Here is a 27832-nt window from a genome sequence, read left to right as displayed (position 1 = left end):
ACAATTCACAAACACAGAAAATAATTTTTTTTTTGGTTTGGACTGGAGTGTACTTTGGGGGTTACAGCACCCTTTAACGGTCAAGCCAGCCGGCCCTTTACTTATGACACAGGCGCACGCTTGGCACTACTTTGTTGATGCACGTGCGGCTACTGCGCACACAATTCACAAACACAGAAAATATTTTTTTTTTTGGTTTGGACTGGAGTGTACTTTCGGGGGTTACAGCACCCTTAACGGTCAAGCCAGCCGGCCCTTTACTTATGACACAGGTGCACGCTTGGCACTACTTTGTTGATGCACGTGCGGCTACTGCGCACACAATTCACAAACACAGAAAATAATTTTTTTTTTGGTTTGGACTGGAGTGTACTTTCGGGGGTTACAGCACCCTTAACGGTCAAGCCAGCCGGCCCTTTACTTATGACACAGGCGCACGCTTGGCACTACTTTGTTGATGCACGTGCGGCTACTGCGCACACAATTCACAAACACAGAAAATAATTTTTTTTTGGTTTGGACTGGAGTGTACTTTCGGGGGTTACAGCACCCTTTAACGGTCAAGCCAGCCGGCCCTTTACTTATGACACAGGCGCACGCTTGGCACTACTTTGTTGATGCACGTGCGGCTACTGCGCACACAATTCACAAACACAGAAAATAATTTTTTTTTTGGTTTGGACTGGAGTGTACTTTCGGGGGTTACAGCACCCTTAACGGTCAAGCCAGCCGGCCCTTTACTTATGACACAGGCGCACGCTTGGCACTACTGTGTTGATGCACGTGCGGCTACTGCGCACACAATTCACAAACACAGAAAATAATTTTTTTTTTGGTTTGGACTGGAGTGTACTTTCGGGGGTTACAGCACCCTTAACGGTCAAGCCAGCCGGCCCTTTACTTATGACACAGGCGCACGCTTGGCACTACTTTGTTGATGCACGTGCAGCTACTGCGCACACAATTCACAAACACAGAAAATAATTTTTTTTTGGTTTGGACTGGAGTGTACTTTCGGGGGTTACAGCACCCTTTAACGGTCAAGCCAGCCGGCCCTTTACTTATGACACAGGCGCACGCTTGGCACTACTTTGTTGATGCACGTGCGGCTACTGCGCACACAATTCACAAACACAGAAAATATATTATATTTTTAGCACTTGGGGGGAGCACCCCTGATGGACAGAGCACCCCCTGGACAACACTACAGCACCTCTTTAGGACTGGGACACTGCACAGGACTTTGGAGTGGACACAGCCCCTATGGAGAACTGACTGCACAACACAGTCCAGCCAGCCCCTATGGACTTTGAAGTAGTGGACACAGCCCCTATTAACAACAGCAGCACAGCACAACACAGCCAGCCCCTATGGACTTTGAAGTAGTGGACAACAGCAGCACTACACTACACTACACAGCCCTAACTCCCACCCTCCCTCTTCACTGTCCACAGCCGAGTGAGAAAATGGCGCCGACGTGGGTACCTTATATAGGATCCAAAACCCGCGAGACTCGGAAGGCGGGAAGATGACGTTTTGCCTCGATTTCAGAATCCGAGTCAGGCGGGAAAAGTCGAGCCTGACTCGGATCGGACTCGGATCGGGGGGGCTCGGGGGGGTTCGGATTTCAGAAATCCGAACCCGCTCACCCCTACTTCCGGTATTAGCCGGAAGTTTCATGAGTTTAACCTTGCTCCGACTTCCTTCCAAAACCCCGAAAGTTGCGTGCATTCCATTAGTCGGGGGAAAGACTCTCTTCAGCATGTTAACATCCAATGGTTGCTAGGGAATAGGTGTTTGGGCTCCGGTTGCGGCCATCTTGTTGTGGACTAAAATTCCAAAATAGACAGCGATCTATGGAGCTTATCCCGTTTAATGAATTTCATTAAAATTAAAATCAAATATAGCTCCTTTGATTCCAAGTTTCAAGATAAACACTTTTGTATGCTCAGCTGGTAAAAAACTATGCCATACTGTGTATTCTGGCACTGTCCATCCCTGAAACCCAGCTGAACATTTCCTTGTTAATCTTCCAAATAAGTTAAGAGACATAAAAAGGGAAAAGATAAAAAAGGGTAAAAGATAAAAAAGAGAATGGAGTTAGATATATTTAGACAATAAACACTAGATAACAAAATACAAAATGAAAATATTAATCTAAAAACCATTTCAATTCGAAATTGAGATTTAAGCCTTTTGTCGACAAAGTTTCTAAATCCCAAATCCACTTCATCTCATTAGTGGCTAAACGCTCCTCTATATCATTGGTTCTCCAATTAGATTTAATTAGCTGGATACCAAAAAAATGTTTTATTTGATTTTCATTTTTGTTATGCACTTTTAAGAAATGGTCTGAAAAAGAGTGAGTATTGAGGACCTCATTCAGAGTCGGTCGTTGCGGCCGCTCGGTCTTACGCCACCGATGTTCGCTAAACTGCGCATGCGTAAAGTTCGCGATGCGCATGCGCAAACTAGCTGCTACGATCAGAAATTTCTCTCTCCTTGAACACAGCCAGGTTGGTAGTTTGAGTGACAGAATGAGGCTTTTGTGGGTGGTAACAGGGGAAGGTGCTTGAAAACGGGGGAGTGGAGATCCGAACGCAGGCATGCCTAATTATGCGAACAGCGTTTAATGGGAGTGCATAATTAACAAAGTAGTGTCATAGCACACGTGACATGGGAGGTTTTTACACTGACATGATCGTAGTGCTGAAGGGAGAGTATGGTCAACCTTAAGCTCTACGACCAGTTCTGATGGTTCCCGATGGTCTCGATTAATCCTTATATGCCCGGAGATGACGTGTAATGTGTACGAGAAGGGGGAGTATTTTTTTGTCTTACGGCCGCATCCTCCCCTTGGTCGTCCAATTACCGATCCGATCTTAAGATCGCAACTTGTGAGTGCATCATTTGTATATACGGCCCCTTTTCCCTTATGACCGTGTGGCCGCAACGACCGAGTCCTTTTCTGATATTATAAATATGCTCTGCCATATTTCTAGTAGTTCTCCCCACATAAAATAAACCACAAGTACATTCTAAGATGTATACAACATTCCTTGAATGGCACATGATAAAATCCTTTATTTTATGTACCTTTCCTTTTAAAGTGAACTGTGTAATGTTTTTGGTATTTCCGTATTATGAGGTGTGGTTCTACACATTAAACAGCTTCCACATCTATGGAAGCCTTTTGTTCTTTCACTTACTTGATTCTTTTCAGGGAGAGTACTCCTAACTAATTTATCCTTGAGAGAAGGAGCCTTTCTATATATATTTATAGACTGGTTTTGTTGGTAATACTTCCCCTAGTATGGGGTAATTCTTTAAAATATTCCAATATTTTCTTTTCTTATAATATTTTCAATTTGTTTATGATGGGCACCATATTGTGTTATGAATGCCCACTCATAGTTGTTTTTTCTTTTTGAAGTATTTGTTTTTTCTTTTAAAAGATCTTCTTTCTTAACTTCCCTCACCTGTTGTTTGGCAGTAGATAATAAAGAGTCAGAGTAACCTTTTGTTTTGAATCTTTCGGTCATTTCATCAATTTGTACATTTAAAGTGCATTCTTTAGTGCAGTTTCTCTTTAACCTTTTAAATTGACCGAGTGGTATATTCTCAAACCACCTATTATGATGTTCACTATTAGCTGCAATATAGGAGTTTGAATCGGTCAGTTTTTTATGTGCTTTTGTACAAATTTGGCCATCATCAATATAGATTACCAAATCTAAAAAAACGAACTCAATCTGACTAATATTAAAAGTTAATTTGATATTAAAAGTGTTTATATTTAAAGAATCACAAAAAGTATTAAGATGGGTGGAATCCCCTTTCCAAATAAAAAGCACATCATCAACAAAATGCCACCAGGCTACCAGGTTTGCCCCCTGCCTCTTTTGCTGGTTCAATAGTTAAAATTTCCCAGTAAGCCATAAATAAATTGGCATAGCTAGGGGCAAACCTGGTGCCCATTGCAGTGCCTAAAATCTGTAAATAAAATAATCCATTAAAATAAAAATAATTATTTTTGAATACAAAAGAAATGGCTTCTAAAATGAAATGTTTTAGATCTTCACTATATGTACTAATATCCAAAAAATACTTAACAGCCTGTAGTCCTTGTTCTACCTCAGGTATAGTATATAAAGTGCTTACATCGGCAGTTATTAGAAAACAATCTTCTGACTTCAATATGACTTAGTTTTCTTAAAATGTCACCAGTATCTTTTAAAAATGCCTGTGTTAGTTGCACCAACGGTTGTAAATAAAAATCAACCACTGCTGATAAATTAGAGGTTAGGCTGTTGGTACCCGATATTATCGGGCATCCTGGAGGCTTAGTCATATATTTATGTATCTTGGGTAATACATACATAGTTGCAATGTTTAGCTTTTCTATGTTAATAAAATCCATTTCATTTTTATTTAAAACACCATTCTCAAAAGCTTTTTTGTAAGCACCAACAATGATTTTAAAATCTTTTGAGTGGGATCACTTTTTAATTTTTTATAAGTAGAACGATCATCTAATTGTCTATTAATTTAATTCAGGTAATCATCCTTATTCATTAATACAACACTTCCACCTTTATCGGCTGATTTTATGATCAAATTATCATAATTTTTTAAAGATTTAATCGCCAAAAATTCATTCTTTGTCAGGTTCTGCTTTTTACAGGTTTTTACATTTTTCAATTCCTTACCCACCAATGATGCAAAACAATCAATGTTTCCACTTTTTACATGTTTTGGATAAAACTTAGAAGCTGGTTTGTAAGGAGTTTTGGAGGCAATGGTATTTATATCATAATTTTTTTACTCTTTTTTACTTTTTGTTGCATAAGAAAAAACTTTCTTATACTGAGTTTCCGGATATACTTTTCCAAATCGATGAATAATACGAAATTATCAACTTTAGCTGTGGGTGCAAATTTCAGCCCTTTTTGAAGAACTTTCATTTTACTGTCAGTCAATTCATGATTACTTAGATTAAAAACCTTCCCTTCCTCAGGTGCAATCCTTATTGGTTTGCTTTTTATTTTCGGGGGAATTAATGTTTTAATGCCTCCCCTTTTACCTCTAGTAGTTTTTTTCTTTTTTTCCCTTTCTGTTACTATTCTCTCCTTGGGGTCCACGGATCCCACTGTAAAAAAGATGTGTTATCACTATTTATTTGGTTTTCCCTAAGTGTGTCATACCTATTTCGTATTGGTACCCTATAATTTCATTCGTTATTTGATCTCCATTGTTGGAAATTCCTCTTATTTCTTATTGAAGGTTCACCATTAGTTCTTTTTGGTTTTCCCCATTTTTGGTTATTCCATTTGTTCCATTTATATGGATCTCCTGATGTTTTTTACAAAAAAATTTTTTGGATGGAAAGGTTTCTTTAGGGGAGGTAGGTTGGAAACCTTTCCTTTTAGCATTTTTTACAACTTGTTTTGGAGATATTAATATATCTGAACTACCTGTATTCAAATCTCTTATATTTATTTCTCTAAGGATTTCTTCTTTTTCTTAGTTTTAAGTTCCCTAGTGTTTCTTTCTAATTTCTCTATAATTTTAATTTCTCTTTCTCTTACATGTTCTGAATTAAAGAAGGGTTCCAACAATATTTTTAAAGAGTCTATTTCCTCATTAATTTCTATTAATTTTAACTCTCTCTTTTAGTATGAGATCAATTAAAGCCTGTGAACATTTTTTTAGGATGGTATTCCATTCTTTAAAAAAACCTTCTTTATTTATTCCAAAAGAAGGTTCTTTCGTAATTAGTAACCCCTTTGGTATAATTTTGTTTATCCTAGTAATGTTCCAAAGTAAAGATTTCCCACCAAAGGCAGTTCTCTTTCAACATTAGGGTTTCTAATTTGTTCATAATAGATGTTACATCTTCATCATGTACATTTAGATCTGGACTATCTTCCACAAACAACATTCCTTTCATGTATTGTAATCTAGTTTCATGATAGGTGAACATAATGCAGCAGTAAGCAAAACTCTGGTATTATTAGAGTACAGCATTCGATAAGAGTGAGTTATGCTTTGATGCGCAAATACAATCTTGCGGCTTCAATGGATACTAAAAAATTGAGTCATACCAAATCCACATTTAAACCTTATACAAACATAAGTAGCTTGATAGCGCTGATTGTAAATACACCTGATTTCAATCGGGATATGTTAATAAATTACCCAATGTTATAAAATTATATCATTTATTTCATAATTCTAACACAACAAACAAAAAAATAGAATATCAAAGAAAAACATATAATGTTACATGGAGGGAGAAAGGGTTCCACAAACAACTTCTCAGCCAAACAAAGTGCTGCGGTGGGCAAGTGCTAATTAAGCAATGGGTCCCGGGCCTCAATAGCTCGCACCACCGCAGGGAGTGTGTTAAGTCCAAAAGTATGGCTGGGTTCCCAAATAACGTCCCTCCTGGTCCTAAGGTAATCACCTTTCTGTAACGTGTTTTGGATCAATAGGGGATCCTTCTTTAAGCAAAGGTGACTTGTGGTCTGCAACTGTCCATTTTTATATCCTAATCCAACCTCTGATTGGTCTTCAAATTCCTGCGCGTTACCGATGGATGCGGCGGCCACGTCACTTCCGGTATTAGCCGGAAGTTTCATGCGTTCCACCTTGCTCTGACTTCCTTCCAAAACCCGGAAGTTGTGTGCGTTCCATTAGTTGAGGCAAAGACTCCAGCATCACATCCGATGGTTGCTAGGGAATAGGTGTTTTGGCTCCAGTCGCGGCCATCTTGGTGTGGACTAAAATTCCAAAATAGACAGCGATCTATGGAGCTTATACCGTTTAATGAATTTAATTACTATTAAAATCAAATAAAGCTCCTTTGACTCCAAGTTTCAAGATAAACACTTTTGTATGCTCAGCTGGTAAAAAAAAACGATGCCGTACTGTGTATTCCGGCACTGTCCATCCCTGAAAGCCAGCTGAACATTTCCTTGTTAATCTTCCAAATAAGTTAAGAGTCATAAAAAGGGAAAAGATAAAAAAGGGGAAAAGATAAAAAAGAGAATGGATTTAGACAATAAACACTAGATAAAAAATTACAAAATGAAAATATTAATCTAAAAACCATTTCAATTTAAGCCTTTTGTCGACAAAGTTTCTAAATCAAAAATCCACTTCATCTCACTAGTGGCTAAATGCTTTTCTATATCATTGGTTCTCCAATTAGATTTAATATAATATAAATATGCTCTGCCATACGTATTTTCAAATTTCTAGTAGTTCTCCCCACATAAAATAAACCACAAGTACATTCTAAGACATATACAACATTCCTTGAATGGCATGTGATAAAATCCTTTATTTTATGTACTTTTCCTTTTATAGTGAACTCTGTAATCTTTTTGGTATTTCCGTATGATGATGCTGTGGTTCTACACATTAAACAGTTTCCACATCTGTGGAAGCCTTTTGTTCTTTCACTTACTTGATTCTTTTCAGGGAGAGTACTCCTAACTAATTTATCCTTGAGATAAGGAGCCTTTCTATATATATATATAGACTGGTTTTGTTGGTAATACTTCCCCTAGTATGGGGTCATTCTTTAAAATACTCCAATTTTTTCTTATAATATTTTCTATTGTTTATGGTGGGCGCCATATTGTGTTATGAATGCCCACTCCTTGTTTTTTCTTTTTGAAGTATTTGTTTTTTTCTTTTAAAAGATCTTCTCTCTTAACTTCTGTCTTAACTTCTCACCTGTTGTTTGGCAGTAGTTAATAAAGAGTCAGAGTAATCTTTTGTTTTGAATCTTTCGGTCATTTCAGCAATTTGTTAAAGGTTAAAGAGAAACTGCACTAAAGAATGCACTTTAAATGTACAAATTGATGAAATGACTTAAAGATTCAAAACAAAAGGTTACTCTGACTCTTTATTATCTACTGCCAAACAACAGGTGAGAGAAGTTAAGATAGAAGATCTTTTAAAAGAAAAAACAAATACTTCAAAAAGGAAAAATAACTGAGTGAGGCATTCATAACACAATATGGTGCCCATCATAAACAAATTGAAAATATTATAAGAAAATATTGGAATATTTTAAAGAATAACCCAATACTAGGGGAAGTATTACCAACAAAACCAGACTTATATATATATATATATATATATATATATATATATATATATATATGGAAAATGGGGTGGAAAGGACAAGCGCCAAATAGTGTGATAAATTAATGAATAATGGTGCCCGTGCTCAAATAATAATGTGCGTACCAAAAGATAATTCTTTAAATCTTATCTGTAAATCTTGTTGGTGGATGACATAGAGCTGGACCCGGGTTACTGGTGCCAAATAGGACCTTGATAAGAAGAGGCTCTTTGCAGAGCCAAGTGGAGAAGAAAAATAATATAGTGTAGTATTTTCAGAATAGTGAGTCTCGTGATAAATGGTTATGCGTACCCAATAATTTCTTGTGTAAATGCATGTAGTGATAACCTTGGTAGCTGTATCCAAGTTTCTTCTCTATTTTTCAGCCCCAGAAAGTACCCACATAATGTGGTGATGGTCTTCAAATGAAATAAAAAAACATCATCAGCACTGGTGTACTTAAACAGGGGGACTTTATTACATAAATGAGGTAATGAACAAAGTATAGGACAAGTTAACACAAAATAAAGGGAAAATAGCTTATCTGTGAGGTGATGTCAAGTCTGTCTGAGAGAGGCTGGCAATGCCCAACGCGTTTCGTCCTTTGGACTTCCTCAGGGGTAATGGTATAAGTGTAAATGTACAGCCTTATATACCCTATGGTGGAGGTAATCATTAGGTCTAAAAATGGCGCTAAACGCCGTTTAGCGCATGCGCAGTGAACCGCGGCCATCTTGGTGACATCTTCCGTGATGTCAGTGGTATCCCAAGATGCCGCGCGTGTTGCACCGCGCATGCGCGACTCGCGGCAAATACATCGCGGCTTGTAATAACAAGTTCCGCCTTGTGTGCCGTGTGGGTGAAGTGGAAACACCTGGCGGCGAGTAAACAAAGGGACTTAATCATTAAGATGTGATACAGTGCTCCTAGAGACTCATGCAGGCGGCGGCCATTTTGTTGGTTATCCATAAATAGTTAGATACCTGGCGGCCATTTTGTTGGTTAGTAACAGGTTTCACTGATGACATAGTTTAAACGGTAGCCATTTTGTTGGTTTGAACAGATACATAGTACTTTAAGGAGTCTGTTCTCAGCTTAAATATATATTCCAAACTTATTATATAAGAGTCTGATCATTATAGTCAATGTCATATTCACATAATAAATTAATAAATAGACATATAAGTTAGGATATTACAAACAGATAACCAGATAAAATATGCAACATAAAATATAAAATATAAAATAAAAAGATTTTTTTGTGTCCCAGTTAATAAATATTAAAAGAATAATATGGCAATAAAAGTGACCTGGATTTCATCAGATAATAGTGATAAATATAGCAGAACATCAATATAAGAAAAAGATTATATATATAAAAAAACATGTATAAAATTTTTTACATATATAAAAATATAAAAGGATATAAAAATACCATCGGACGTTGTAGTATCACATATGGGGAATAGAAGTAAAAAGAGAAGACGTATATAGAAACAAGGTTAGAAAACCATTCAAAGAAAGGGAGCAATTTCATAATTGTCATTTAAGCCGTGGGGTAATAATGTGTTTAATTCGAAAATCCAGTACATCTCTCGCTGAGACAATTTTGTAGCAAGATCTCCTCCTCTTGTGCCTAATTTGACATGCTCAATGCCCCTAAAGGATAGATTCTCTGGGTTCGCATCATGTTGTATCTTGAAATGTCTGGATATCGAATGGCTTTCAACTTTATTCTTTATATTTCTTACATGTTCTTGAATTCTCAGTTTGAGATTCCTCTTAGTTTTGCCCACGTACTTTAATCCACAAGGGCATTCTAATAAATTACTGAGCAAGTATTACAATTGATGAAATGCTTCATGCTAAACTGTTTAGAGTTGTTAAAATTAAAGAAGGCCTTTCTATTAGGATGTAGGTATCTACACATATTGCAATGACCACATTTATAGGCCCCTAAGCACTTAAGAGCTGGTTTGGTGGATGGGATTTGCTGGAGCATGCTCGGGGCTAAAATATCTTTGAGATTCCTAGCTTTCTTATAAATAATGGTGGGTTGATTGGGTAAAATGTCAGCTAGAATAGGGTCCATTTTGAGTATTCCCCAATGTTTGTTGAGGACACGCCTAATTCTTTTTTCTTCTTTATTAAATTGCGTTATGAAAGGTACATGATCTTCTTTTTTAGGGCGAGTCTTATATTCCAAAAGTTCTTTTCTATTCAGGTTTTCTGTTTTAGAAATGGCTTCCGTAATCAATGTTTCTGGATAGCCCCTTTCCTTAAACCTGTCAGCGTAGATGTTAAGTTGTGTAAGGCAGACAGTTTCATCACTACAATTGCGTTTAATGCGATGAAACTGGGAGTATGGAATATTGTCCTTCCAACTTTTTACATGTCCGCTTTTATAATGTAGATAACTGTTGGTGTCCACTGATTTTATATATGTTCTAGTAGTAATTTCCTCATTGGATCCCCTCAAAACAATGTCTAAAAACTCAATCTCATCTTTTTGTAGATTGGAGGTGAATCTCAAGTTAAAATCATTAATATTGATGAATGCAATAAAATTACTAAAATCCGTAGCACTCCCTTTCCATATAATAATAATATCGTCAATATATCTCTTGTAAAAATGAATAAAATGACTAAAAGGATTATTGTTAAAAATATGTTCCGATTCCCAGTGCCCCATTAATAAATTAGCGTAACTAGGCGCAAAAACAGTACCCATCGCCATGCCACATATTTGTAGGAAAAAATCATCTAAGAACTTAAAATAATTATGTGTTAAAATAAATAAAATCACATCACAAATGAATTGTTGGTGGTTCACATCAATAGAGAAATCCTTCTCTAGGTATTTTTTGCACGCCTCAATTCCTTTGTGGTGTTCAATACTAGTGTACAAAGATTGGACATCTATAGTGGCCCACATGAAACAATCATCCCACCTAATGTCTTGTATCGAATTTAGGAGACTAGTTGTATCTTTGAGGTATGAAGGAAGTAATTTCACATATTTATTAAGAATGATATCTACATATTCAGATGCATGTGACGTCAGTGAGTCGATACCCGCTATAATGGGTCGACCTGGTGGGTTTCTTAAGTTTTTATGGATTTTATGCAGGTGGTAAAAAATGGGAATAACTGGATTGGACATCATTACGTATTGGTATTCATCTTTTGTAATAAAATTTTTTCGTAAACCTTGCACCAATAATTCTCTAAAAAGTTCAACAAATTCTTCTGTAGGGTCTTTAATTAGTGGTATATATGACTTAGGATCATCTAAGAGCCGTACAGCCTCCTTAGTATAATCAAGCCTGTTCATAATAACAAGGCCACCCCCCTTATCAGCCTGTTTGAAGATTAGATTTTTATTCTCTTGTAGAGCTTTAAGTTCTTGTTTCTCTTGATGCGTCAGGTTACTCTTTGGGGATATTTCAACTGGGGTATCTATTAGGTCCTTTTTAGTCATTTCGTAAAACATAGATATGTTGCTACTCTTGGATTCTAGGGGGTAAAATTTGGACACAGGTTTAAGGCCTGATTTTGAACTGTTCTCATAGTTGTGGATGATGGCTGTGTCCTTCTTCATAAAATGTCGTTTGAGTGTGAGTTTTCTGACGAACTTGTTTAGATCAATAAATGTCTGGAATCTATTGTTTTTCTGTGTCGGTGCAAAGGTTAAACCTTTGCTAAGAAGAGAGGTTTCTGCCTGGGATAGGGGATGATCTGAGATATTGAAGATACCTAATGTAGAGGGATCTTTTATAGTCTGTAAGGGTTTCTTCTTTTTGGCTCCCTTTCTAGATCCTGCTCTTCTTCCCCTATGTGTCTTCTTTTTAAAGGGGATGCTAATCTGAACTGTTCCCTGAACGTGGTTTTCTTTTGAGGTCGCCGATGGTATGGTGTGGGGGTGGGGGATAAAAACCCATTGTCACTAGTGGATTCCAGTCTATCCAATGTACTAAATCTATTCCTTAGAGGGAGTTCCTGCTTTGCTACAGGGCTAGCCCTAGCTCTTTGTGCATATGTTTTTGGCGGGAATCTATTCCATTTATTCCTAGATAGCTGGAATTGAGTATCTCTGGGGCAGTTCCAATTTTTGATTTTATTTGTTTCATAATCCACTTTATCTCTTAAGAATTTTTTCTCTTTAATTTTGATTACCTCTTCCTCAGCCTTCTCAATTTTCTTAGCAAGTACCACCTCATTAATTTTGAACTCTTCCTTTTCTCGTTGTGGGAGTACATGTATTTCTTTAGATTTGATCATTTGCTCTACTGTTTCTAAATGTGCTTTTTTCTCATGTATAATCAGTTTCATTAAATTTAAAGAGCATTCATTGAGAATACTATCCCATTTCTCCATGAAAACTGGGTTATCCTGACCAAAACTGGGGACTTTATTGAGCCGGAGGCCTCTTGGGATTCTATTGGCTTTGATGAAGTACTCAAGGCCCTTGATATCCCACCAAATTTTAGTTTCTTTAATGAGTAGTCTTTCTAAGTCCCAAAAGAATATATCAATATTATCATCAATTTCAGGTGTAGCCTGGGTATTTGCCTCATTGAAAATTTTTTCACAAAGGTCTGATCTTTTTGAACATAAGCCATGTGCACGAAACATAATGGTGATCAAACAAAAACAAAAACAAATATAACGTGAATTCACAAGTAAAAAACTCAAATATCAGTCAGTGAGTACAATACGGATACACCTCATTAAACTACACCTCATTATACTACTCATTAAAGAAACTAAAATTTGGTGGGATATCAAGGGCCTTGAGTACTCCATCAAAGCCATTAGAATCCCAAGAGGCCTCCGGCTCAATAAAGTCCCCAGTTTTGGTCAGGATAACCCAGTTTTCATGGAGAAATGGGATAGTATTCTCCATGAATGCTCTTTAAATTTAATGAAACTGATTATACATGAGAAAAAAGCACATTTAGAAACAGTAGAGCAAATGATCAAAGCTAAAGAAATACATATACTCCCACAACGAGAAAAGGAAGAGTTCAAAATTAATGAGGTGGTACTTGCTAAGAAAATTGAGAAGGCTGAGGAAGAGGTAATCAAAATTAAAGAGAAAAATTCTTAAGAGATAAAGTGGATTATGAAACAAATAAAATCAAAAATTGGAACCGCCCCAGAGATACTCAATTCCAGCTATCTAGGAATAAATGGAATAGATTCCTGCCAAAAACATATGCACAAAGAGCTAGGGCTAGCCCTGTAGCAAAGCAGGAACTCCCTCTAAGGAATAGATTTAGTACATTGGATAGACTGGAATCCACTAGTGACAATGGTTTTTTATCCCCCACACCCACACCATACCATCGGCGACCTCAAAAGAAAACCACGTTCAGGGAACAGTTCAGATTAGCGTCCCCTTTAAAAAGAAGACACATAGGGGAAGAAGAGCAGGATCTAGAAAGGGAGCCAAAAAGAAGAAACCCTTACAGACTATAAAAGATCCCTCTACATTAGGTATCTTCAATATCTCAGATCATCCCCTATCCCAGTCAGAAACCTCTCTTCTTAGCAAAGGTTTAACCTTTGCACCGACACAGAAAAACAATAGATTCCAGACATTTATTGATCTAAACAAGTTCGTCAGAAAACTCACACTCAAACGACATTTTATGAAGAAGGACACAGCCATCATCCACAACTATGAGAACAGTTCAAAATCAGGCCTTAAACCTGTGTCCAAATTTTACCCCCTAGAATCCAAGAGTAGCAACATATCTATGTTTTACGAAATGACTAAAAAGGACCTAATAGATACCCCAGTTGAAATATCCCCAAAGAGTAACCTGACGCATCAAGAGAAACAAGCACTTAAAGCTCTACAAGAGAATAAAAATCTAATCTTCAAACAGGCTGATAAGGGGGGTGGCCTTGTATTATGAACAGGCTTGATTATACTAAGGAGGCTGTACGGCTCTTAGATGATCCTAAGTCATATATACCACTAATTAAAGACCCTACAGAAGAATTTGTTGAACTTTTTAGAGAATTATTGGTGCAAGGTTTACGAAAAAATTTTATTACAAAAGATGAATACCAATATGTAATGATGTCCAATCCAGTTATTCCCATTTTTTACCACCTGCCTAAAATCCATAAAAACTAAAGAAACCCACCAGGTCGACCCATTATAGCGGGTATCGACTCTCTGACGTCACATGCATCTGAATATGTAGATATCTTTCTTAATAAATATGTGAAATTACTTCCTTCATACCTCAAAGATACAACTAGTCTCCTAAATTTGATACAAGACATTAGGTGGGATGATTGTTTCATGAGGGCCACTATAGATGTCCAATCTTTGTACACTAGTATTGAACACCACAAAGGAATTGAGGCGTGCAAAAAATACCTAGAGAAGGATTTATCTATTGATGCGAACCACCAACAATTCATTTGTGATGTGATTTTATTTATTTTAACACATAATTATTTTAAGTTCTTAGATGATTTTTTCCTACAAATATGTGGCACGGCGATGGGTACTGTTTTTGCGCCTAGTTACGCTAATTTATTAATGGGGCACTGGGAATCGGAACATATTTTTAACAATAATCCTTTTAGTCATTTTATTCATTTTTACAAGAGATATATTGACGATATTATTATTATATGGAAAGGGAGTGCTACGGATTTTAGTAATTTTATTGCATTCATCAATATTAATGATTTTAACTTGAGATTCACCTGCAATCTACAAAAAGATGAGATTGAGTTTTTAGACATTGTCTTGAGGGGATCCAACGAGGAAATTACTACTAGAACATATATAAAATCAGTGGACACTAACAGTTATCTACATTATAAAAGCGGACATGTAAAAAGTTGGAAGGACAATATTCCATACTCCCAGTTTCATCGCATTAAACGCAATTGTAGTGATGAAACTGTCTGCCTTACACAACTTAACATCTACGCTGACAGGTTTAAGGAAAGGGGCTATCCAGAAACATTGATTACGGAAGCCATTTCTAAAACAGAAAACTTGAATAGAAAAGAACTTTTGGAATATAAGACTCGCCCTAAAAAAGAAGATCATGTACCTTTCATAACGCAATTTAATAAAGAAGAAAAAAGAATTAGGCGTGTCCTCAACAAACATTGGGGAATACTCAAAATGGACCCTATTCTAGCTGACATTTTACCCAATCAACCCACCATTATTTATAAGAAAGCTAGGAATCTCAAAGATATTTTAGCCCCGAGCATGCTCCAGCAAATCCCATCCACCAAACCAGCTCTTAAGTGCTTAGGGGCCTATAAATGTGGTCATTGCAATATGTGTAGATACCTACATCCTAATAGAAAGGCCTTCTTTAATTTTAACAACTCTAAACAGTTTAGCATGAAGCATTTCATCAATTGTAATACTTGCTCAGTAATTTATTAGAATGCCCTTGTGGATTAAAGTACGTGGGCAAAACTAAGAGGAATCTCAAACTGAGAATTCAAGAACATGTAAGAAATATAAAGAATAAAGTTGAAAGCCATTCGATATCCAGACATTTCAAGATACAACATGATGCGAACCCAGAGAATCTATCCTTTAGGGGCATTGAGCATGTCAAATTAGGCACAAGAGGAGGAGATCTTGCTACAAAATTGTCTCAGCGAGAGATGTACTGGATTTTCGAATTAAACACATTATTACCCCACGGCTTAAATGACAATTATGAAATTGCTCCCTTTCTTTGAATGGTTTTCTAACCTTGTTTCTATATACGTCTTCTCTTTTTACTTCTATTCCCCATATGTGATACTACAACGTCCGATGGTATTTTTATATCCTTTTATATTTTTATATATGTAAAAAATGTTATACATGTTTTTTTATATATATAATCTTTTTCTTATATTGATGTTCTGCTATATTTATCACTATTATCTGATGAAATCCAGGTCACTTTTATTGCCATATTATTCTTTTAATATTTATTAACTGGGACACAAAAAAATCTTTTTATTTTATATTTTATATTGCATATTTTATCTGGTTATCTGTTTGTAATATCCTAACTTATATGTCTATTTATTAATTTATTATGTGAATATGACATTGACTATAATGATCAGACTCTTATATAATAAGTTTGGAATATATATTTAAGCTGAGAACAGACTCCTTAAAGTACTATGTATCTGTTCAAACCAACAAAATGGCTACCGTTTAAACTATGTCATCAGTGAAACCTGTTACTAACCAACAAAATGGCCGCCAGGTATCTAACTATTTATGGATAACCAACAAAATGGCCGCTGCCTGCATGAGTCTCTAGGAGCACTGTATCACATCTTAATGATTAAGTCCCTTTGTTTACTCGCCGCCGGGTGTTTCCACTTCACCCACACGGCACACAAGGCGGAACTTGTTATTACAAGCCGCGATGTATTTGCCGTGAGTCGCGCATGCGCGGTGCAACACGCGTGGCATTTTGGGATACCACTGACATCACGGATGATGTCACCAAGATGGCCGCGGTTCACTGCGCATGCGCTAAACGGCGTTTAGCGCCATTTTTAGACCTAATGATTACCTCCACCATAGGGTATATAAGGCTGTATATTTACACCTATACCATTACCCCTGAGGAAGTCCAAAGGACGAAACGCGTTGGGCATTGCCAGCCTCTCTCAGACAGACTTGACATCACCTCACAGATAAGCTATTTTCCCTTTATTTTGTGTTAACTTGTCCTATACTTTGTTCATTACCTCGTTTATGTAATAAAGTCCCCCTGTTTAAGTACACCAGTGCTGATGATGTTTTTTTATTTCATTTGAAGACCATCACCACATTATGTGGGTACTTTCTGGGGCTGAAAAATAGAGAAGAAACTTGGATACAGCTACCAAGGTTATCACTACATGCATTTACACAAGAAATTATTGGGAACGCATAACCATTTATCACGAGACTCACTATTCTGAAAATACTACACTATATTATTTTTCTTCTCCACTTGGCTCTGCAAAGAGCCTCTTCTTATCAAGGTCCTATTTGGCACCAGTAACCCGGGTCCAGCTCTATGTCATCCACCAACAAGATTTACAGATAAGCTTTAAAGAATTATCTTTTGGTACGCACATTATTATTTGAGCACGGGCACCATTATTCATTAATTTATCACACTATTTGGCGCTTGTCCTTTCCACCCCATTTTCCAGATCACTATTTCGTCTGACTGCCATACAGACCTACGGAAGGGACTTCTGCCTCCTCTTATTTGAAGGATTTAAGTGGTCGATTAACTATTCATATGTATGATACCAGCACTTCAATGTTACAATCAGGATAATACACTGTGCGCGATCCAAGAACTACTATTTCCATATATATATATATATATATATATATATAGGCTCCTTCTCTCAAGGATAAATTAGTTAGGAGTACTCTCCCTGAAAAGAATCAAGTAAGTGAAAGATCAAAAGGCTTCCACAGATGTGGAAGCTGTTTAATGTGTAGAACCACAGCATCATCATACGGAAATACCAAAAAGATTACAGAGTTCATTATAAAAGGAAAAGTACATAAAATAAAGGATTTTATCACGTGCCATTCAAGGAATGTTGTATACATCTTAGAATGTACTTGTGGTTTATTTTATGTGGGGAGAACTACTAAAAATTTGAAAATACGTATGGCAGAGCATCTATATAATATCAGAAAAGGACTCAATACTCACTCTTTTTAAGACCATTTCTTAAAAGTGCATAACAAAAATGAAAATCAAATAAAACATTTTTTTGGTATCCAGCTAATTAAATCTAATTGGAGAACCAATGATATAGAGAAGCATTTAGCCACTAGTGAGATGAAGTGGATTTTTGATTTACAAACTTTGTCGCCAAAAGGCTTAAATCTCGATTTCGAATTGAAATTGTTTTTAGATTAATATTTTGATTTTGTAATTTTTTATCTAGTGTTTATTGTCTAAATATATCTAACTCCATTCTCTTTTTTATCTTTTCCCCTTTTTTATCTTTTCCCTTTTTATGGCTCTTAACTTATTTGGAAGATTAACAAGGAAATGTTCAGCTGGCTTTCAGGGATAGACAGTGCCGGAATACACAGTATGGCATAGTTTTTTACCAGCTGAGCATACAAAAGTGTTTATCTTGAAACTTGGAATCAAAGGAGCTTTATTTGATTTTGATATTAATGAAATTCATTAAACGGGATAAACTCCATAGATCGCTGTATATTTTGGAATTTTAGTCCACACCAAGTTGGCCGCGACCGGAGCCCAAACACCTATTCCCTAGCAACCATTGAATGTGATGCTGAAGAGAGTCTTTCCCCCGACTAATGGAACGCACGCAACTTCCGGGTTTTGGAAGGAAGTCGGAGCAAGGTGGAACGCATGAAACGTCTGGCTAATACCGGAAGTGACGCGGCCGCCGCATCCATCGGTAACGCGCGGGAATTTGAAGACCAATCAGAGGTTGGATTAGGCTATAAAAAGGGACAGTTGCAGACCACAAGTCACCTTTGCTTGAAGAAGGATCCCCTAGTGATCCAAAACACGTTGCAGAAAGGTGATTACCTGAGGACCAGGAGGGACGTTATTTGGGAACCCAGCCATACTTTTGGACTTAACACACTCCCTGCGGTGGTGCCGAGCTATTGCTTAATTAGCACTTGCCCACCGCAGCACCTTGTTTGGGTGAGAAGTTGTTTGTGGAACCCTTTCTCCCTCCATGTAACATTATATGTTTTTCTTTGATATTCTATTTTTTTTTGTTTGTTGTGTTATAATTATGGAATAAATTATATAATTTTATAACATTAGGTAATTTATTAACATATCCCGATTGAAATCAGGTGTATTTACAATCAGCGCTATCAAGGTACTTATGTTTGTATAAAGTTATAAGATGTGCTGGTAAAGTGTGGAAATGCTGGGGCTACTGGTGTAAGAGATTCAACTCTGCCAATTGACCAAAATCTATATAATAAATGTTTAAGGTTTATTTCATTACCAACATTAATTTCCAACATGTGGGTGCCCCAACGGCTCTCACTGCTAGGTAGATGGTACAGACAGTCAGGTCATAGCCTAGCAAGAGCCAGGAGAGATGGGACGTGGTAAGTGTGAGGACTGGATGGAGGGGTCCACGGGTGGGGGCATGATAGTGTGCGAAAGCGAGGACTGAGCAGGGGGGGCAGGCGTTACAATGCGGGCCTTTTTACTACTTATTAAAATAATGGTGAACAGTGTCTGATATGATAATCTCTTGCCCAAAGCCATGTTTCTCATTATGAGAGGTCTGCTAAAGCCACCTTTGCCTTTCTTTGGTCCAACACTGTCAACGGCAGTCTCTCTCATCAGCACACTGCCGCAACAGTCTATCCCAAGAGAACTGTATCTCGGATCCTTCTTAACAGCATTCTCCGGCATTCTGTCTCACTCTCAGAGTTGGGGGCAGAATTGTTGTCTCTGTGGGATGTGCTACTTCACAACATTATGTGGCTGTGCCTCATGCCCTGATCACTCTTCTTGTCCTATCATATCCTTGGTGCCCCTTATATGGGATTAACCATGCCAGATATAAGAATATGTATGCTATATTCACCAGTACTGCTTAAACTTTACATATGAATACCATTAGCAGATATACAAGAATACTACTGGGCAATAAACTCAGTACATTATAACTGATGGATTTTCATTATTGTGAAAAGTAAACTAATTTCGGAATCAGTATGTAATGCCGGCTGACCGGATGCCTCCTGTCACAATACCGACAGCGGCATCACGGTAGTTGGTATCCTGACAGGGGTCGGGTAAGTATACTTACCCTTCCCCCTTCTCCCCCCAACCCTCCCTTCTTGCAGCCTAACCCTCCCCACCCTGCACCCTTCCCCTAACCCTCCACGTTACTGCCTAAGCCTAAATCTCCCCCCTTCATGACTAAACCTAACCCTCCCCCCCTCCAGTGGTGCCTAACCCTCCCCCCTAGGGGTGTCTAACCCTAACCTCCCCCCAAAAAAACATACCGCTAACCCCACTACATTACCCAAACCTATCCCTCCCTCCCCCCGCAGCTAACACTAAGGGACTTATCTCGTTCGGGCTGCCGTCCTTCTGTGTTCTGGCATTGGGATTAAGATAGGCATCGGTAATGGCCCGCCTTAGTTAGGCAGTGTAGTGCCGACTGCAGTGAGGGCCATATCATCACTTCCAGGACTCCTTGTTCTTCTTTGCGCAGAAGATAGTTCTTAATGTCATTGGCTGTATGTTTGGGGTCATTGTCCTGCTCCTCCTGCAGAATACATTTGGAGCCAATTAGACGCCTCCCTGATGGATAAGTACATGATGGATACGTACCTGCCTGTATTTCTCAGCATTGAGGACACCATTAATCCTGACCAAATCCCCAACTGAACTTGCTGGAATGCAGCCCCAACTTGCAAGGAACCTCCACCATGCTTCACTGTTGCCTGCAGACACTCACTATTGTACCGCTCTCCAGCCCTTTGGCGAACAAACTGCCTGCTGTTACAGCCAAATATTTAACATTTTGGCTCATCAGTCCAGAGCACCTGCTGCCATTTTTCTGCTGCCCAGTTCCTATGTTTACTTGCATAGTTGAGTCACTTGGCCTTATTTTCACGTCGAAGGTATGGCTTTTTAGGCCGCAATTCTTCCATGAAGACCACTTTTGGCCAGACTTCTCTGAACAGTAGATAGGTGTACCTGGGTCCTATTGGTTTCTGCCAGTTCTGGACATCCGATTTCGAAGGGAAGTAAGCATGATGTGTCTTTCATCTCATGCACTAAGTTTTCTTGGCCAACCACTGCGTCTACGGTCCTCAGCGTTGCCCGTTTCTTTGTGCTCTTCAAAAGAGCTGGATCAGCACGTCTTGAAACCCCAGTCTGCTTTGAAATCTTTGCCTGGGAGAGACATTGCTGATGCAGTGTAACTACCTTGAGTCTTAAATTTGGCTGTTCCTCACACAGTTTTAAGCACCCTACACAGCTGTTTCTGTTTCAGTTAATAACTGTATTTTAACCTACATATGAAAATTCAGATCATTATCATCTGTTTGGTATGATTGGTTAATCATACATCTGGTTGTAATCTACAATCCGTACAAGTGTACCTAGAAGAATTGATGCTCCACTGAAGGCAAAGGGTGGTCACACCAAGATTTCTCTTCTGTTCATTCACTCAGCTTATTTTTTATCAATTAACAAAATGCAATTAACACTTCTATTATTTAAAGTATTCTTACTTTGCAGCATTTTTTCCACACCTGCCTAAACCTTAAAACTTTTGCCGCAGTGGGAGGCACATATAGAAACCGTTGTAATTCCTACACCGTTCACCTGATTTGGATGTAATTACCCTCAAATGAAATCTGAAAGTCTGCAGTTAAAGCACATCTTGTTTGTTTCATTTCAAGGCCATTGTGGTGGTGAATAGAGGGCAAAATATGAAAATTGTGTCAATGTCCCAATATTTATGCACCTGACTGTGTGTGTATATGTATATATATATATATATATATATATATATAATATATTAGGGATGTGCAGGCTCGGATAGGTTCGAGTTTGCATGCCGAGTTCGGATTTTTCCCTCCAAAAAAACGGAACTCAGAAAGAGGCTAAACGTCATCTTGCATGGACAAACATTATCATTCCTGGACAAAAGTATGGACATATGTATCTTCATACATATACATCCCGTTATCCACCTTGTACACCGACTCGTTTTTCGGACCACAGAAAAAAAAAAATATATATAAACTAAAATAGTAATAGAAAAATAAATAAAAAATAACACCTGACCCAAACCTCGCATTTATTGTTAGGTATAGTCTTCAACTTATAGCCCCAATCAGACTTATCACAAAAAAGTATATGGCAAATTGACACTCGGAGTGCACCCCTCATAGGAATATATTGTAATGTATAGAATCGTTGAGCCCCTTAGGCCATATGGTATCAAGTTTTGTTATTTTAATTATATTGGCCATGTCCTTATGTTGTGTCTTGATTAAACTAGTTGTTATCAAATATATATGTGGTATAAACTCTACGATCCCCCATATTGCACTGAGTGATGGGTTGGTAATATAGTAAGTACAAGTGATGTGGTGATATTAGTTTGCTCAAGCTAGCAGTTATAGACTATATATTTAGTTTAACCTATTTGATCATTCACATGCTACTGTGCATAGTTTGGAGAGTATACTAAGCATCACTGATTTTACCTACACTGTCAGTTATAGAAATGACACAATTTATGTGTATCTGAATATACACATTGGAGGAATGAAAACGCTCTCTGACATAATATCTATATCTGCCACATTGTATAACCCTATATCCCTATTTGTGAGTTGTATATTGTATACTAGAGCTGGGGTGCGTAGTGTGCTTACACTGTATTTATTGCCTACTTTAGAGATTATTTGTATCCTTTTGACAATAATGAAGCCTTGATAAAGATTCTATGCAATTGGAAACGTAGATTGAAATATTTGTATGTGGGATATCTATCCAGGATCGTTGAAGAGCACACCAGTCCAACACTATAAGTATAAAAGATAAGAGTGCAGGATGCCAAAATGAAATCATATTTTGCACCCCCAACCTAAAAACGTTGTGGCGACCCTTACTAGATGGCATGGATGTTTACTAGTGTTACACATGGAAAGTGTGTTCTATAGACACAGCAGGGGAAGCTGTGTACTACTGGGCACAACAGGAGAGTTGTGTACAATTAGGAACAACATGTGAGCTTTGTAGTACAGAGTAGATATTTATCAGTAGGTTATCATTTAATCTGATGTAATCTGAGTAATGTTTTAATCTTTCAGATAATATATGATGAGGGACCGCTGTATGTCTTCGCACCCACAGAAGAGCTACGTAAACGTTGGATTCACCAGCTAAAGCATGGTAACCTTTCTTCTCTAGGGTAGCTTGACATGTAAAACTCTATACGCCTGTCTCCACTATTAAACAGGGTACCTCTACCAGTGATGTTTGATTAATTGTGGATATGCTAATTAAAAGCAATGCAATCAACATATTTTAATATTGTTACAAAACAAAATATATTTCACTATTGCAGTTTTTTGTCCCCGTGAAAATATTATTATTATTATTATTATTACTATTATTATTATTATTATTAAGAATAATAAGCATCTGGACATTGACATCAGATTTTATTGCCTTCTCACTTAAATAGCAACATTTTCCAACATCCATAATCAATTTCAGTACATTCATCTCTGCAGTCTCTGTTACTTGCTCCTTATGGACCTGATTCAGAGTTAGGAGCAAATAAATAAAGGAGCATAAAAGGATTAATTTGCTCCTGGAACAAACCATGTGGCAATGCAAGGGGTGCAAATTAAGTTATTTATGTGCATGTAGGGAAAATACTGGCAACTTTTGCATGTCACAAACAAATACTAGACAGCTCTATTTTTACACTGAAACTTAGAATTTATCTAGCACAAATCCTTTCCCAGTTCTAAATCTATGTACATTTTAAAAACTGCCCCAATGCAATGTAACACAGTTTTACCAAGGTGCAAATTGCTCCTTTTTTAAAATGTACTCTTAAATCTGAATTAGACCCTATATGGCAATGGCTTAAAGGGGCCCTATCTCCATATTTTTTTACAGATGTGTCCACAAACACCTGTCTTTAAATCACGCCAAATAGGAGCCATTTAGTGCGCTACAGATTTTGCTAAGTAGCCGCACCAAAACACTAATCCTAAGTGCACACTATTACATAAGGTGCATACACACACAACGATTTTTTGAACGATTATCGATAACAATATCATTTTTCATTCAATCATTGAAAAAATCGGTCACTTTCTGGCTTAAAACGATGAACGATTATCGTTTATGCGCGTTCACGTTTGTAGTTCAGTCAGACTGACCAACTCAACGATTTTCAGTAAGGGAATATGCAACAATCGTTTGTAGTTCCAAAAAATCGTTCATTACATTTAGTAAATGAACGATTTTAGTAAACGATTTTCGTTCATTTTTGCCTTGAAAAAATTAACGAATATCGTTTACTAAAATAGTTCATTTACTAAATCGTTGTGTGTGTATGCAGCTTAAGACGCAAAACTGAGGAAAAGGACGTAACTGTAGCAAAGTAGAGGAAAATTTGGCAAAGTTGAGGAAAAAGTAGACAATGTAGGTTAAACAGGGAAAACACAGGTACAATACCAATGACTCTAGCCATTCATTGTTATGCTTACTCTGCAACTTTTTACCAATTCCTTTGTGACAAAAACACTTATCCTAAGTACCTAGGGCCTGATTCAGCTTCAGACGGAATAGCTAAGCTGCTTGCAAGCTATTCCGTCTGTGCAGGTATGGTAATGTAGCAGGTTGTATCATGCCTCCTGCTCCATTACGTATCCTAGCTGCATTGTAGAATGCAGCATCGGATACTTTGCGGGACATCGGCCGGCTAAGGTGACCCATGGGGTCACACAGCTGGCCGCCGCAATTGAGTTGAAAAAGCCAGGAGATCTCCGTCAGCCAACGGAGATCCTGGCTTCTTCCCTCCCCCGCAACAATGGCGAAACACCTCCATTTCGGGAAACTCAGGGCATCGCCGCCCCCTTCCCGCCCACAAACGGCAGCAGACTGTCAATCACTGACAGTCTACGAGTGTGTAAGCAGGACCTATTATACACACTCATAGAATGGGGCCTGCGCAGGTTCCCGAACATCGGGTATCTGCATGAACTGCTGAATCAGGCCCCTAGTACACTATTTGCAAACTAAAGGCCTGATTTAGCTGCATATGTAGTATTTTTTTCACACAGATTCACGATGTATGAGAATCAGTGCATGTGCCGGACCTGTACTGCACATGTGCAATATGGGTTTTGGTGGCAAACTGTCAGTGATTGACAGTCTGCTGCTGTTTCAAAGAGGGGGCGGCAATGGGCTTTGTTTCCTAAAATGGAGGCATGTCGCCACCGTTGTGGGGGAGTAACAAAGATCTCAGTCAGTCAACAGGATCTCCGTTGACTGACTGAGTTTTTCTGGCCTCTTTTTATCATCTGCGGCGGCTGGCTTGCGTGACTCCATGGGTCACTAAGCCGGCTGATGAGATTGCAGATGATCCAATGTTCCATTTTAGAACGCAACTCGGATCAGTAGTGCATGCTGGAGGCATGACAAGTTCCACTGCATTACCATATTAGAGATATTGCAGCCAGGGCCGGCAACAGAAACCATGGGGCCCGATACACACATTTTTTAGGGGCCCCCATCCCTGCAGCCAGGCCCCTGTCAGTGCCCCTCGTTGTGAATAGGCCCCCTGCGAATGTCCGATCTGTGGCCAGACCCCTGAGAGTGTCCTTCCGGTGGCCAGCCCCCTGCGAGTGTCCCTCCAGTGGCCAGCCCCCTGCCAGTGTCACTCCGGTGGGCAGCCCTATCAGTGTTGCACTAACACTTACCATGCTGCCGCGGCTCCTGTCTGTCTGCTGGTGGTAGTGCGTGAGTGCGGCGCTGGCTGACATTATGCGCTGCACCGCGATAAAGATAAACTTTATTGCACCGGCCACCGACCACGCTGGTACCTACCTGCCTGCTGTGCCCTTCAGATCATGCAGCAGCGCAGGCAGTGATGAAGGGAAAAATTTATGTGTGGGCCCCTCCTGGGCCCCCTACAACCTCGGGGCCCATCACACCTGTGCCCCTAGTCCCCCCCTTGTCGCCGGGCCTGATTGCAGCTGCTACCATGTAATCAGCTGCAATAGCTACTGTGTCCACTGCTGAATCAGTTCCTGCGATAGCTACTGCATCCTCTGCTGAATCAGGTCCTGCAACAGCTACTGCGTCCTTTGTTGAATCAGGTCCTGCAATAGCTACTGCGTCCTCTGCTGAATCAGGTCCTGCGATAGCTACTGCGTCCTCTGCTGAATCAGGTCCTGCGATAGCTACTGCGTCCTCTGCTGAATCAGGTCCTGCGATAGCTACTGCGTCCTCTGCTGAATCAGGTCCTGCGATAGCTACTGCGTCCTCTGCTGAATCAGGTCCTGTGATAGCTACTGCGTCCTCTGCTGAATCAGGTCCAGCGATAGCTACTGCATCCTCTGTTGAATCAGGTCCTGCGATAGCTACTGCGTCCTCTGCTGAATCAGGTCCTGCGATAGCTACTGCGTCCTCTGCTGAATCAGGTCCTGCGATAGCTACTGCGTCCTCTGCTGAATCAGGTCCAGCGATAGCTACTATGTCCTCTGCTGAATCAGGTCCTGCGATAGCTACTGCGTCCTCTGCTGAATCAGGTCCTGTGATAGCTACTGCGTCCTCTGCTAAATCAGGTCCTGCGATAGCTACTGCGTCCTCTGCTGACTCAGGTCCTGCGATAGCTACTGCGTCCTCTGGTGAATCAGGTCCTGCGATAGCTACTGCGTCCTCTGCTGAATCATGTAAACAGCTGCGATAGCTACTGCGTCCTCTGCTGAATCAGGTCCTGTGATAGCTACTGCGTCCTCTGCTGAATCAGGTCCTGCGATAGCTACTGCGTCCTCTGCTGAATCAGGTCCTGCAATAGCTACTGCGTCCTCTGCTGAATCAGGTCCTGCGATAGCTACTGCGTCCTCTGCTGAATCATGTAAACAGCTGCGATAGCTACTGCGTCCTCTGCAAAATTGAGGAAAATGTAGCAAACCTGAGCAAAAAGTATGCAGTCTGTGTAAGAAAGCAAAAGGCAGGTCTGATACGAGTGACCTGCGCCATATATTGCTATGCTTTATCTGCGACTTTAACAAACTAATTATAAGTATCTAGTACACGATTTACGAACTTGGATGCAAAATCAAGGAAAAAGTAGCACACCTGAGGAAAAAGTAGCACACCTGAGGAAAAAGCAGCACACCTGAGGAAAAAGTAGCACACCTGAGGAAAAAGCAGCACACCTGAGGAAAAGTACACAGTACAGGAATTGCGCCAGGTGTCTCACACAATATGGCACAAATTACTGTTTAAAAATATTCTTATTAGACTTTACATTTGTTTCTATAAAGTGTAGTAAGTCTGCTTGCAGAGCTCACAGTTTATAATGGAGGGTCATAATTTCTCTTTCTCCCCCTTATTACCATTATCCCTTTCCAGAACTCTCCTGTCAATTGTATTGATATAATCCACTTAATACGTTTCCAGCATACAGCACACAGGTATCAACGGTAATGGCGGGATTCACAGAGCCTGGTGACAGTAATAGCAGCTTGGATGGTATCCGCAATAGAAAGCTGTATCACATTCAGTGGTTATAACGTCCCGGCTCCGGTTCCCTAACATGGACTTCACTTCAAACGCGGCGGTGTCACGGTGTTGTGACGTCACGAAGCCACGCCCCAAACGTGTTTCATCGACACCCACTGACGAAGTGCTGCGATTGCCATTGATACCTGTGTGCTGTATGCTGGAAACATAGATATAAGTCTTTTATGTGTGCTTTGATTCAAAATATTTTTACCATACTCACCGTGGTGCTCACCTATATATATATATTATCCTATTTAATACCTGGCAAACAAGGGGCTCAGAACCTAGAGGAAAATATGTCCTTTATAGGACTCTCTCTGCCGTGTAATAAAGTGATAATAGGTCAGTTATTGAGACTTGAGAGTGTGACATT

At 38.9% G+C, this 27832-nt stretch overlaps 1 protein-coding gene across 1 annotated transcript in view; it reads left to right on the top strand.

Annotated features, from left to right (window-relative positions):
* Positions 1 to 27832, top strand: part of BTK (Bruton tyrosine kinase) — a 172239-nt gene that overhangs the window by 63731 nt on the left and 80676 nt on the right. Inside the window, exon 4 of the mRNA XM_088466793.1 lies at positions 23016 to 23097. Within this exon, the coding sequence (XP_088322919.1) occupies positions 23016 to 23097 (82 nt within the window). The remainder of the gene's footprint in view (positions 1 to 23015; positions 23098 to 27832) is intronic.

This window comes from Taudactylus pleione, unplaced genomic scaffold, assembly GCF_031769625.1.
Source record: "Taudactylus pleione unplaced genomic scaffold, aTauple2 ptg000009l, whole genome shotgun sequence".
Lineage (NCBI taxonomy): Eukaryota > Metazoa > Chordata > Amphibia > Anura > Myobatrachidae > Taudactylus > Taudactylus pleione.
This window is presented reverse-complemented; position numbering and strand designations above follow the sequence as displayed.